The sequence below is a fragment of the Pan paniscus genome, chromosome 19 (assembly GCF_029289425.2).
Source record: "Pan paniscus chromosome 19, NHGRI_mPanPan1-v2.0_pri, whole genome shotgun sequence".
In the NCBI taxonomy this organism is placed as follows: domain Eukaryota; kingdom Metazoa; phylum Chordata; class Mammalia; order Primates; family Hominidae; genus Pan; species Pan paniscus.
In genome coordinates this window covers 15849019-15863888 of record NC_073268.2, presented here as the reverse complement: position 1 = coordinate 15863888, position 14870 = coordinate 15849019, and the positions used below count along the sequence as shown (strand labels likewise).

General features: G+C 41.6%; 1 protein-coding gene across 4 annotated transcripts in view; it reads right to left on the bottom strand.

Annotated features, from left to right (window-relative positions):
- Positions 1-14870, bottom strand: part of ZNF652 (zinc finger protein 652) — a 73399-nt gene that overhangs the window by 14684 nt on the left and 43845 nt on the right. For 3 of the 4 annotated variants that reach the window (XM_055102018.2, XM_034941500.4, XM_034941501.3), the window contains exons 2-5: positions 12934-14091; positions 8845-8992; positions 8077-8192; positions 7464-7608 (exon numbers count right to left, since the gene is read on the bottom strand). In XM_055102018.2, the coding sequence (XP_054957993.1) occupies positions 7464-7608; positions 8077-8192; positions 8845-8992; positions 12934-13833 (1309 nt within the window). In that variant the 5' untranslated portion in view covers positions 13834-14091. The remainder of the gene's footprint in view (positions 1-7463; positions 7609-8076; positions 8193-8844; positions 8993-12933; positions 14092-14870) is intronic. The other variant, XM_034941502.3, reaches the window with a different exon arrangement.

Sequence of the window (14870 nt, the reverse complement as noted above, 5' to 3'; positions counted from 1 at the left end):
TAATCATCTCTCATTTGCAGTCTTCTCTTTTTTTGTTTTTTCCTGAGACACAGTCTCGCTCAGTCACCCAGGCCGGAGTGCAGTGGTGTGATCTCAGCTCACTGCAAGCTCCGCCTCTCAGGTTCATGCCATTCTCCTGCCTCAGCCTCCCGAGTAGCTGGGACTACAGGCGCCCGCCACCATGCCTGGCTAATTTTTTTTTTTTTGTATTTTTAGTAGAGGCAGGGTTTCACTGTATTAGCCAGGATGGTCTCAATCTCCTGACCTCATGATTCGCCCACCTCAGCCTCCCAAAGTGCTGGGATTACAGGTGTGAGCCACCACACCTGGCCCTCATTTGTAGTCTTCTATACTATAAGTGATTTGCCACAGAAAGACCAAAAACTACTAGAACTAGCCTACTACAAATGCCTGGATTCAAATTAAAATTGGTTTTTTTTACTGCTTAGTAATCTTTTACTCACTTCTTAATGTCCACATTTGTTGTTCCAGACCTTCACTTGACATTAACCCACAATCCCATCTGCCTCTAAATCTCATTATTCATTAGGCCGCATCTCCTAAATGTGTTTAATGGTTGATATTAAAGTTTCTCTGAAACCTCAAGGTTAAGATTACAATGAGGTTGAAACAAGGATAAACACAAATGTAACATTTAAAATCAACTACCTGTACAATGTCCCACTTTAAGGAAGAGCTGGTAAATGGGTGGCAAGAAGATATAGTAACAGTTAAGTTCATTAAGGTAACTGGAAAAGCATGTATATTAATATATCTAACTATATCACCTGTTACATGTAGATAAAGCTAACCTAATTGTACAGCAATGTAATGAGTCTGAAGAAAGAACAGTATAAATGAAGACAGAGAACCTACAGAGAAGATAGAAAAGAGCAAAAATTTGGCTAGTTGTCTTTTGTATGTGATCTGTCCAATAAACACAAGCATTCCAGTCTGCTTAGGGTGAATATCCTTGGGCAGAATATACATATATGTATATATATGTGTATATATATATATATATACACACACACACACACGTACATATATACACACACACACCTACATATATACATCTAACTGAAATCTTTCTTGAACTTTAAACCCATTTTTCAAACTGCTTACTTGAATGCCCCAGAGATATCTCAAAACAAGTACAAAATTAAATTCATTATCCCATCTAGCAAACCTGCTCTTCCCTCTACTATTCTCTACCTTGACAAATAGTTTTATACCCCACATCTGGGACTAACCCGTGATTCTTCCCTTCTATGCTACCCTTTGATACTACTGATATCCAATCAATCACCAAGTTCATTCAAACAAATAAATTTTAAAAAGTTCATTCAAACTTGGTGATTGAATACTATTTTGATAGTACTGATATCCAGTCAATTCACCAAGTTCTACTTTGTCTATCACTTTAATCTCATTCGTTGCCATTACCATAAATTTTATTTTATTTTATCTTATTATTTTTTTGAGATGGAGAATCGCTTGAACCTGGGAGGCGGAGGTTGCAGTGAGCTGAGATCACACCACTGCACTCCAGCCTGGGTGACACAGCGAGACTCTGTTTCAAAATAAATAAATAAATAAAATAAAGATAATAATCTCCTTAATAGATTATTATGATACAAAACACAAGTAAAGTGCTTACAACAGTATCTGGTAAAGTGCTTACAAAAGTATCTGGTAAAGTGCTTACAACAGTATCTGGCACATAGTACTCAATGCATTTTACCTGCTATTATCATCATCATCAACACCATCATTACCATTCACCAGACTATAAGCTCCTGAAGAGCAGAAACCAGGTCTTAATTCATCCTTGTGTCTCTAGGCACATAGCACTGTGCCTGGTATAAGGAGAATCAGTAGGTATTCTATTTTGAACTCACCCTATGTCCACATCATCCTAGTAAACCCTGACTGATGGCTGGTCACCCTTCCTAGATAAGGTCTGCCTCATTTCTCTTTAACTGCAAAGAAACAGTCCAATACTGTCAGTTCATACAATGTCCTTAATCCCCACCAAAACACACTGCTGTCTCTAAATGTAGTTTCATTCAGCCTTAGAGACCTATCCGCATCCCCTTCCTTCTCTAAAGCTAATCCTTCTCTAAAACCAGCATTTCTCCTGCACCTTTTAGGTATTACTGTCATTCTTATTTAATATCAAGAAAACAAGAGGCCTAGAGAGGTTACACAATTCTGCTAGTGACTGGCAGAGCCAGGTTTGTCCAACTTTACCATCTAGCTGCTTTTCCAGTTTGGACACTCTGAATAATATTAAAAGGCAGATAGACAAACCAGGGGAAAGTATTTCAACATTAATGAAATTAAAAAAGTCAAACACTGTAATGTAAAGATGAACACAGAAAAGGCACAAGCAATTCAGAAAAGAAAATACGTTGATAACTACAAGCAAATAAACATGTTCACTCTTACTTAGTAATTAAATGCAAATTAATATAAGAAATCATTTCTCACCTATCAAATCAGCAAGGATTTTATTTACAATTATAAAGGGCTGGACAAATGAGTATTTTCCCTCTGGGTTTTTTCAATTTTTTTTGTTTTTAATAGAGATGGGGTCTCGCTATATTGCCTAGGTTGGTCTTGAACTCAAGTGATCCTCCCACCTCAGCCTCCCAAAGTGCTGGGATTACAGACGTGAGTCACTGCACCTGGTCGCAAATAAGTATTTTCATACAGCTGGCGGGAGTATATGTGGAGGGCATTTTGCAATACATGACACTAAGTCTTAAAAATGTATATATCTCTTTGCTATAATAATCCTACTTCCAAAAATTTATCCTAAGTAAATAATTATGGCTGTGATAACACTGTGATAAACGATATTGTAGCTATTTATTTTTTTGAGACGGAGTTTTGCTCTGTCCCCCAGGCTGGAATGCAGTGGTGCGATCTCAGCTCACTGCAACCTCCCTGTCGTGGGCTCAAGCGATTCTCCTGCCTCAGCCTCTTGAGTAGCTGGGATTACAGGCATGCGCCACCACACTTGGCTAATTTTTTGTATTTTTAGTAGAGACAGGTTTTGCTGTGTTGGCCAGGCTGGTCTCGAACTCCTGACCTCAAGTGATCCACCCACCTTGGCCTCCCGAAGTGCTGAGATTACAGGTGTGAGCCACTGTGCCTGGCCTGTGGCTATCTATAACAGTAGAAAAACTGGAAACAGAAATAACATAAATGTCTAGCAGGGAACTGGCTAAATAAATGGAGAAAACATCCTTCACTGGCCGGGCTCAGGGGTGGGGCTCATGTCTGTAATCCCAGCAGTTTGGGAGGCTGAGGTGGGCGGATCACCTGAGGTCAGGAGTTTTAGAGCCTGGCCAACACGGTGAAACCCCGTTTCTATGAAAAATAAAAATTTAGCTAGGCGTGGTGGCACATGCCTGTAATCCCAGCTACTTGAGAGGCTGAGGCAGGAGAATCACTTGAACCTGGGAGGTGGAGGTTGCAGTGAACCGAGATCGGGCCATTGCACTCTGGCCTGAGCAACAGAGTGAGACTCTGTCTCAAAAAAAAAAAAAAAAAAAAAGGCCAGGCACAGTGGCTCAAGCTTGTAATCCCAGCACTTTGGGAGGTCAAGGTGGGCGGATCATGAGGTCAGGAGTTCGAGACCAGCCTGGCCAACACAGTGAAACCCCCATCTCTACTAAAAATACAAAAAAAAAAAAAAAAAAAAAAATTGGCTGGGCGTGGCAGCATGAGCCTGTAATCCCAGCTACTCAGGAGGCTGAAGCAGGAGAATCGCTTGAACATGGGAGGCAGAGGTCGCAGTGAGCTGAGATTGCACCACTGCACTCCAGCCTGGGCAACAGAGCGAGACTCCATCTCAAAACAAACAAACGACAACAACAAAAATCCTTCACTTTATAGGATTGTTGCAAAGGTTACATTAATTGAGAAAAAGAACTTAAGATAATGCCTGACATATATGTGTGTAATAAATTATAGCTAATATTATAGCAAATTTATAAGAAATATATAGCCATTAAAATTATATTGCTGATGACATAATACAGTAAAATTAAAAGCAGGTTACAACAGAGTATAAAGACCCAACATTTGTTTTTACTATATACATGAACACATAAACACTTATGCAAAGTATTGGTCTATATGTGTGTTAAGAAACTGAAGAATTTTTTTTAATGTGTATATGCCAAAATGTTAAGAGTGGTGATCTCTTGGTGGTATGATTTTACTTTGTTTGCAATTTTCATAGTTTCCCATATATTTTAATAAGTATGTGTTACTCTTTTTTTGGTTTGTTTTGTTTTTTGAGACCAGGTCTTGCTCTGTTGCCCAGGCTGGAGTGACACAATCACAGCTCACTGCAGCCTCGATCTCCTGGGTTCAAACAATCCTCCCTGCCTCAGCTTCCCAAGTAGCTGGGACCACAAGCACATGTCACTACCCCTGCCTAACTTTTGTATTTTTGCAGAGATGGGGTTTTGCCATGTTGCCCAGGCTGGTCTCCAACCTCTGGGCTCAAGATATCCACCTGCCTTGGCCTCCCAAAGTGCTGGGATTATAGGCATGAGCCACCATGTCCAGGTGCATATGAATTACACTTTTAATGAGAAAGATAAAAATTTGGGGGACTGGGCATGGTGGCTCATGCCTGTAATCCTAGCACTTTGGGAAGCCGAGGTAGGTGGATCACCTGAGGTCAGGAGTTCAAGACCAGCCTGGCCAACACAGTGAAACCCCATCTCTATTAAAAATACAAAAATTAGCCAGGCACGGTGGTGCGCACCTGTAGTCCCAACTACTTGGGAGGTTGAGGCAGGAAAATTGCTTGAACCTGGGAGGTGGAGGTTGCAATGAGTGGAGGTCATACCACTGCACTCCAGCCTGGGTGACAGAGCAATAGTCCATCTCAAAAAAAAAAAAAAAAGTTTTGGGGGGGATGGGAATTTAGGTAGTTGTATTCCTTTAGAAGAAACAAGAAGTATTCAGTTTGCCTATTTGGTCAAAGACGAATACTCAACATAAATTTATACAATAACTAAAATAATCATGAAAGAAACACTTGTTTCACATTATGAACATTTAAGGGTCTAAAAAAATGACAAAGAAGAAGAAACAAAGAAATACAAGAGAAAGAGGGAGGAAGGAATGGGGAGAAAAACACACAGGGAGACAGGCAGAGAAGATAAGGGGGATGCAGAGGCAGAGACTTAAGTGCTAGAGGTTCCTTTCAATTCTGTGACAGTTACCAAGCATCTATGTGCCAAGCAGTGTGTGTGAATATGACACAACTTCCGCCTTCACAAAAAACTTATGTTCTGGCCAGGGGTGCTGGCTCATGCCTGTAATCCCAGCACTTTGGGAGGCTGAGACAGGTGGATCATTTGAGGTCAGGAGTTCTAGACCGACCTCATCAATATGGTGAAACCCTGTCTCTACTAAAAAAAAAAAATTAGCCAGGCATGGTGGTGAACTCGCGTAATCTCAACTACTAGGGAGGCTGGGGCAGGAGAATCACTTGAACCCCGGGAGGTGGAAGCTGCAGTGAGCCAAGATTGTGCCACTGCACTCAGTCTGGGTGACGGAGCAAGACTCCATCTCGGAAAAAAAAAAAAAGAAAGAAAGAAAACCAAAAAACCCCCCAAAACTTATGCTGTTTAGTTCCATGTTTTCTTGCCGTATCACACACAAAAAAACCTGAACCCTAAAAATGACACTAGAACTAAGAGCCTATCCAAAAGCCACCAAATTATAAGGAGAATCTGTTAACTATTCTGATGTATCCTGCTATCCACTTGGCTATATCTTCAAAGTTATCATTTTCTTTTCAGGTCTAATTTAACTAATAAAACTGCTCTCATGACTCTTCATCTAGACTAAAAATCCTTAAAATCTGAGAGTGCTCTGTTCTGAATGAGAAAGAAGCCCACTAGGTAGGCATTTTTCTTTGGGCTTCAACAGAGAACTGGGAACTAAAGAGATCCAGCCATGGGCAGAATTTCCTCACCACTAGTTAAGTAAAAAGAACAGCAGGCTAAGCAAGATAATCTCTGTTGTTCTTTTTTTTTGAGACGGAGTCTTGCTCTGTCACCCAGGCTGGAGTGCAGTGGCGCGATCTTGGCTCACTGCAAGCTCCGCCTCCTGGGTTCACGCCATTCTCCTGCCTCAGCCTACCGAGTAGCTGGGACCACAGGCGCCCGCCACCACGCCCGGCTAATTTTTTGTATTTTTAGTAGAGATGGGGTTTCACCGTGTTAGCCAGGATGGTCTCAATCTCCTGACCTTGTGACCCACCCGCCTTGGCCTCCCAAAGTGCTGGGATTACAGGCGTGAGCCACCGCGCCCCGCCCTCTGTTGTTCTTTCTAGCTCCACCACTCTGTAGACTAATGGAACCTGGAATCCTGTGATTAGATTTTATTTAGAAACCTGAAAAATGTTTCATCCTGTTCAATTTATGCAAAGATGGCTTAATCCCAGAATATCAAGTTTAGACTGAGATACAATGATAGTGTTTATGGGGGAGCTATTATTTTAGCCAGTTCCCTGGAAGCAGGATAATCAGATGCTTGTAAAACTCAAATCCATGCTATGGAACATATGCTCCTAAAACCACAAAGTGGTTAAAATATTAATTAACCTCTTGAAACGGATGTGTTCCTGAAAAGTAGTGAATCTTGGTAAATCATATCAAATCAAACTTAAAGAACAATGAGAGGGGCTGGGCTTGGTGGCTCACACCTGTAATCCCAGCACTTTGGGAGACTGAGGCAGGCAGATCGCTTGAGCCCAGGAGATCGAGACCAGCCTGGGCAACATGGTGAAACCCTGTCTCTACAAAAAATACAAAAATTAGCCAGGTATGGTGGCGCACACCTGTGGTCCCAGCTACTTGGTAGGCTAAGGTGGGAGGATGGCTTGAGCCTGGGAGGCGGAGGCTGCAGTGAGCTGAGATCGCGCCACTGCCCTCCAGCCTGGATAATGGAAAAGAGACCCTGTCTTAAAATGAAACAAAACAAAAAACAGAGAGAGAGGGGTATTCTATTAAAGCAGTCAGCGTCCTCCATCTTTTTAAGACCCAGAACCCTTTCCTTACGAAAATAACATGCACATACACAAAAGAAGTTTCATACAATTTCAGGAGTTTCTGAACCCCACGTAAAGACCCCATTGTCTTTTTTTTTTTAATTAATTTATTTATTTATTGATCAAGACCCCATTGTCTTAAAAGAGCTCAAAGTAAAAAGGCACTCACAAATAATTCTTTTTTAAACAATCAGAGTTATTAAAGTTAAATTTTTCAGTATCACTAATCTATATTTTTACACATTAGGTTTATTTAAAGTGGGATTTTTGCTTTGAATGCAAATTTGTGGTTTTGATTTTTTTTAAAAACAGACCCACAGATGATCATCAACAAGTGCTTGAGACATTATCTGTACCTTTCCCAAGAAATTCTTACCAGTGTGTGTTTTCATGTGTTCGTCGAAGTACTGCTTCATGTTGAAATCCTTGCCACACCACTGGCACATGAACTGTTTGTGCCCAATATGAATGCTCATGTGGGAGCGTAGCTGGTACTTGTACTGAAACCTTTCGTCACAGTTCTGCATTGGACACAGTGGAGATTTTTGAATGCCAAGCATAGTAGCTTTACCTGGGCCCACCCTAACACAGTCTCTGATACTAGGCTTATTTTTCATATTCAAAATAGAACCTGCTTGTGTCAGCTATTTGGCTTTGCTATATTTCGGCAGGTGAGTTACTAATAAAAGGGAAATTTCCTCACAAAATTATCATTGAAGTATACTCGACTTCTCAGAATCACTGAGAGAAGAAAAATAAGTCATTATGTGTTATTTCCAAGTTAACCTAATCTAAGAGAGTTAACAGTGTGTTAAAAGTGACATTTTTCTACCTTGCAGTGACAGCGCACACAGAGCTCAGAACACGTCTGAAAGTTCTGTGGAAGGCAGCCTTGTGCCTCCTGCTCCAGCACACCTCTCTCTCACTGGTCTGCCATCTATGCAAACACTAGCCCCTAGGCCTGGGCCTGTAGGTAGCACATTCCTTACCTCGCATCTGAAGGGCTTCTCTCCAGAATGCTGCAAGGAGTGCACCTTGAGTGACATACTGCGTTTGAATGATTTTCCACAGGTTTCGCATGTAAATGGCATGTCTTTTGTGTGTGCTGCAACACAGAATGTACTTAGTGTCAAAACAAAATCCACCAAAAAGCTCAAACTAGAAAGGCATCCTACTGTAAAGCAATTAGGCCATCCTAATTTTCTACACTGATTTGTGAGGCTTTTTTTTTTTTTTTTTTTTTGAGATGGAGTCTTGCTCTGTCGCACAGGCCGGAGTGCAGTGGCGCAATCTTGGCTCACTGCAACCTCCGCCCCCTGGGTTCAAGTGATTATCCTGCCTCAGCCTCCCGAGTAGCTGGGATTACAGGCATGCGCCACCACGCCCAGCTAATTTTTGTATTTTCAGTAGAGACAGGGTTTCACCACGTTTGCCAGGCTGGTTCCGAACTCCTGACTTCAAGTGATTTGCCTGCCTCAGCCTCCCAAAGTGCTGGGATTACAGGTGTGAGCCACCACACCTGGCCTTTGTGAGGCTCTAATAGTAATGTCTGAAGAGAAAATAATGTTGAAAAGAAAGCTGGGTGTGGAAGACTATACCATCCAATTTGGTGATACTTACTGAAGACATAATGCATTCAGTTTCAACACGTCAAAACTGATTAGGGCAATTCCTCATATCCTGCCCAATCCAGGGCATAAAGCACACAGAAGAACAAGGGAAAATTATAGGTATAAGAGAAAAGCAGAAAAACTTACCAACCATGTGTTTCCGCACATGAGCCATGGTATAGAATTTCTTCTCACAAATTTCACAGGAAAATTTCTTTTCTGCATATCCATGGACGATCTTGATATGTTCATGAAGGGACCAGAGTTTCTTGAACGATTTGTTACAGGAAACACACTGAGCAGGATAAATAGAAATAATATTTATAGGGGCTTACAGCATGCCATACCAGCCTACTGGCAGACGAAACGGATGTGCTTTAGGTTCATGGCACAAGGCCAGAATCCAGATAAGTGCTATTCTTCCACAGAGCCCAGATTCCAACACCAACATCTGTATGTTCTCTTTTCTAAGATGCATCTTTTAGACACTCTTTGGGAGTATGAAAACAATGGCAAAAACTAAGACAAAAAGTGGAAAGTTCCACTAACATCAAAGAATTCACTGCTATTATGAAGTTAGTATTGTACCTATGAAAAGAAACTTCAAGTTTGTTTATTTATTTGAGACAGAGCCTTGCTCTGTCGCCCAGGCCGGAGTGCAGTGGCGCGATCTAGCCTCACTGCAACCTCCACCTCCCGGGTTCAAGCGATTCTCCTGCCTCAGCCTCCCAAGTAGCTGGGATTACAGGTGGGCGTCACCATTCCCAGCTAATTTTTTTTGTATTTTTAGTAGAGACAGGGTTTCACCGTGTTGGCCAGGGTGATCTCGATCTTCTGGCCTCGTGATCCACCCGCCTCAGCCTCCCAAAGTACTGCGATTACAGGCATGAGTCACCAAGCCCAGACAAGTTTTTAAATTTTTAAACAGAAGTTGCAAGACATTCGAGTTTTAAAAATGTATGTATTAAGCAAGTGTGGCTGCCTCCTCCACATCAGTTAGTAAGGTTTTACCAGAGAATATAAACTAATTTTAAATTAGTGTAATAAAAACAAGATTAAACAAAATACATATTAGTGGTATAGGTATTATAGGTATGTAGAAATATAAAAATGTTTTTATGCCTTAGAAAATGCATTTGGAGCCAGGTGCAGTGGCTCACGCCTATAATCCCAGCATCTCGGGAGGCCAAGACAGGAGGATCACCTGAGGTCAGGAGTTCGAGACCAGCCTGACCAACATGGAGAAACCCCATCTCTACTAAAAATAAAAAATTAGCCGGGCGTGGTGACGCATGCCTGTAATCCCAGCTACTCAGGAGGCTGAGGCAGGAGAATCTCTTGAACCGGGAGGTGGAGGTTGCGGTGAGCCGAGATCGCGCCATTGCACTCCAGCCTGGGCAACAAAGAGCGAAACTCCATCTCAAAAAAAGAAAAGAAAAGAAATGCATTTGGAGCATTTATTAATATGAATAATTGAAATGTTATATTTCCCCAAATCTAATTTATACTTTCAAACACGTCCCTCAGGCAGAATATACCCTCTGAACTCTTAGTATCACTCTCTCTCCTTTTTAAAATCATTATTATTTTTTTTGAGATGGAGTCTCACTCTGTCGCCCAGGCTGGAGTGCAGTGGTGTGATCTCGGCTCACCACAACCTCCACCGCCTGGGTTCAAGCAATTCTCCTGCCTCAGCCTCCCAAGTAGGTGGGACTACAGGTGCGTGCCACCATGCCTGGCTAATTTTTGTATTTTTAGCAGAGATGAGGTTTCACTATGTTGGCCAGGCTGGTCTCGAACTCCTGACCTTGTGATCTGCCCGCTTCAGCCTCCAAAGTGCTGGGATCACAGGTGTGAGCTACTGCACCCAGCCTTACTGTTTCTTTAAAAAATTAAAAAAAATTTTTTTAGTCTAAACTTTAATTAACTAAAGCCTATACCTTTTCCCTTACAGATCAGTTCCAGAGCTCTCTTGTAAGAATCTGTAGAAAACACACCACACTGCCTAGTTCCTTGTATCATGAATCATTAATAGCCTGGAATATTAGGCATAATGTGTATCAGAGTATTTCTGGTTAAAGCAAAACAATACTAGAAAGCTCTTGGTAATCATTAGACCCTTGGATACTTAAGGGAACATGTTAATATTCACTATAAAGATCTCTAAACATCATTGTCACTTCAGGTAACAAGAACTCTGAAAAGAGTTAAAAGATAAACCTCTGGTTGGAAAATGCTCTAGAAAAGGACAGACTACTACTATCAGCCATTTTGTAGGGCAGGTTTTTTTTGTTTTGTTTTTAGACAGTCTCACTCTGTTGCTCAAGCTGGAATGCAGTGGTGCTATCATGGCTTACTGCAGGATCAATCTCCTGGGCTCAGGCAACCCTCCCAAAGTGCTGAGATTACAGGCGTGAGCCACTGCACCCGGCCTTAGGGGAGGGTTTTAGTTTTTTTTTTTTTTTTTTTTTTTTGAGACGGAGCTTCACTCTTCTTGCCCAGGCTGGAGTGCAATGGCACAATCTCGGCTCACTGCAACCTCCGCCTCCCAGGTTCAAGCGATTCTCCTGTCTCAGCCTCCTGAGTAGCTGGGATTACAGGCATGTGCCACCACACCTGGCTAATTTTGTATTTTTAATAGAGATGGGGTTTCTCCATGTTCGTCAGGCTGGTCTCGAACTCCTGACCTCACGTGATCCACCCGCCTTGGCCTCCCAAAGTGCTAGGATTACAGGTGTGAGCCACTGCGCCCGGTCTGGGTTTTAGTTTTTACTTGTTACCAAGTCATCAGGATTATTAGGAGCTATACATAAGAACAAAGTACAGTGTTCTTTATGAATGTGAATAAAGTTCATTTAGCAGAATCCACAAAACTTAAACACAAATTTAAAAGTAGTATGATGAAGAATCGTGAGGAAAGTCACACACAAAAAGTATTTATTAAATGTTTTCTGTAACTTAAACAGACTTAAGTTAAAAAAAAAAAAAAACCCACAAAACCTATATATAAAGATCAAGAACGCTTTCAGTAATGGATCATTACAGAATCCAAGTTTGACCCCTAGAGTGCAGCAGTGCACCACACTCCCTTTGGCCTGAAGCGCTGCAAACAATTCATACCCAAGCCAGGGCACTGGCAGTTACCGGAGGATATGGGCTCCATGACTCAGTCTTCTTTTATTTACTCAGCGTGTTGGAGATCAAGTCACAATTGGTGAATCAAAAGCGGTGAATTTTTAGCAAATGCAATTTCCATTTTTTAAAACTCTTTAAAGTAGAGCAATGATCTCAGATGTTGATTAAAAGCAACAGAAGTGAAACTTAAAAAGTGACTACCAATATTAGAAGCACACCAAAAAACAAACCAAACCAACACAATTTATCCTTTATAAGTTTAGCTTAAATATGGTACAAAATATTTCTGTTACATATCTTATGGAGACATGAATAGACTTACCTCTTACGAATATTCATTAATATGCATTCACACGTGCAAACCAATATAACTGCAATCCACTTGACATAATATAATTAGCATACCTCTTTAACCTATCACAATATAGTCCTTTCATGACACCAGCCTGGTTTGAATACCATTATTTTGTTACCTTAACAATACTGTACAGTGGCATTATGTAACCCTACTGCCAGGTGGGCAACATTTTCGACCAGCTCAGCCTCTGCTTAAAGTTTGCATATTCCCATGGGCTCAGCCTCTTGGCAAATTTAGTGTTGTCATCTCTCCAATGGTAAAAGCAAACTCACTGCTGAAGATCTTCCATTTCCACCGGTCTGAGTCATTATGGTTTTTGTCCCCATCAGCTGTACTAGAATCTGGCATCCTTGTAAACCCAGAAAGGGACCTTTCTCTACTCCTAACCTTTAATCAGTAACTCCTACCTCCACAGAGAAGATGCCAGAATGAATTCTATTACACGTCCTACAACAGTGAATCTCAGTGCAAAGTTGGTGTTGATTTTAACCTCCTGGTCAATCAACTATAACAGATCCCCCTTCCAGTGTGCCTGGGTTCCCACTAGTCCAGCGTCAAATTTAATGCTTTTGAAATAAAAGCCTTGGTTTAGAAAAGACCAAAGCAGGAGCTTTTCAAATGATAAATTGGTGAAATCTGTCCCTTCAGCCTCTATTGCATTTATTCTCTTGGGCGGATACCAGATGAATCTGAACAGCCAGGTTCTATCCTGAAAAGTTTTCCCTCTCGGTGATGAAACCTACCTGAATGTTTTTTTCACAGTCTGTTTGCTGGTGAAGGGACAGCTCACTTTCCAGGACAAACTTCTTGCCACATTTATCACAAATCTGCATGCGCCTATGAGTAACGTTCATGTGCTTCTCCAGGTACCAGCGAGTGTTAAATACCCTGGGGCACTTCTCACAGGTCAGAGTCTCTTTCTCTTCACACTTAGCTTTCTGGACTGGTGCTTTGGGCTCCTTTGTGGCCCGCTTCTTACGCTTAGGTGGCTCTACACTCTTCCTACGACCTCTTGTAGTTCTGGGAGTAGGGGAAGTGGTAGCTGCGGCAACAGAGGCAGCTCTCCTGGTTCTCCTTTGTGTAACGCTGACTTTCTCTACTATCTTCTCCTTTTTCTTCTGCTTTTCATTCTCTCCATAGTCATTGCTGTCATCTGTGGCCTCTTCCTCACTCTCTTCCTCTTCCTCCTCACTGCTTGTCTTAAGAACAGGAGTCTCTTTGGACTGAGAAGAGACACCCTTTTCCCCTTTAGATACATTTAATGTTTGATTATTAAGGTTTACCTCCACTATGATCTGCTCCCTTTTGTAAGAGACTTCTTCCTCTTCCTCCTCTGTGTCATCAGAATTCTCCCGGTCTTCCTTAACAGCATGCACGTCAGACACTGCTCTTGTCTCCCTGAAATATGGCTGTTCTTCTGTTTCATGGAGATGTGGTTTGCTCATCTTGGTGTCCACTAACACAGAATAAGGACTTCCTGATTCCCTTTTGTACACTTTGGTGGACAGGTCAAGTTCTTGGTTGGCACCATGATAAAAGGAAGATGGCACTTGACCACGACGGCTATCTTCTTGTGCCATTCCTGCTACATGCACAGCACAGTTTTCAACCAGCTCCTGACAAGAACTGGCTGTGTGGCTCATTGGTAAGTGGCCCAATTTATTAAACAGTTCAGACTATAAAGAAATAGCTTTAAAACAAGGTAATTATTAAGACTCAAATCTTTTCTCATCCACAAAGAATCACTCAAAAGAAAAAAAGATATTCCTGGAAACTGTGTGCAATTCTTCCAGTGTTGCAGCACCAAAGCATGAGTCAAAAAGGTTTGGTATTATGGCAAGAGCAGAGCACTAGTGATTTTTCTTCTGAAGAGAGCTGCAAGGGACTTGGGAGCATCTTATCTACAAAGAAAAGCAAAGAGGAAAAAAATCAGGTAATACCACTATTTCCTTTTTATAGCATGCATTTAAATCACAAGAAACAGGGCTTAAATAATAATAATTATTATTATTTTGAGATGGAGTCTCACTCTGTCACCCAGGCTGGAGTGCAGTACGCAATCTTGGCTCACTGCAACCTCTGCTGCCTGGGTTCAAGTGATTCCCCTGCCTAAGCCTCCCGAGTAGCTGGGATTACAGGCGCCCGCCACCACACCTGGCTAATATTTGTATTTTTAGTAGAGACGGGGTTTTGCCATCTTGGCCAGGCTGGTCTTGAACTCTTGACCTTGTGATCCACCTGTCTGGGGCTCCCAAAGTGCTGGGATTACAAGCATGAGCCACCACGCCTGGCCAAAATTATTAAACTCTTTACATATACAATGCTTTTAACTGCTTAAATGTTTCAGTATGAGCCATTATTTTACTGGATTACAGGAATTCATAAACATTTTCTGTTAGACTATAAATTTTACAACAGAAAAAGCCACATCTGTCCAGTTCACTGAGATATCCTCAGAGCTTAGCACAGTGTCTAGCATACAGTATATATTTGATGAATAAAATAATATTGCACAGCATTCATTTTCCTAGATACTACGGAATATGCTGATATGGCAAAATATACGGTCTCTATCCACAAGACCTTTACAGTCTAGTTTACAACGTGTTGGGCATGAAACACGCAAGAGCTTTATACTGGCTGGCTGACTTTCAACATCAATCACCATGTCCACCACAGT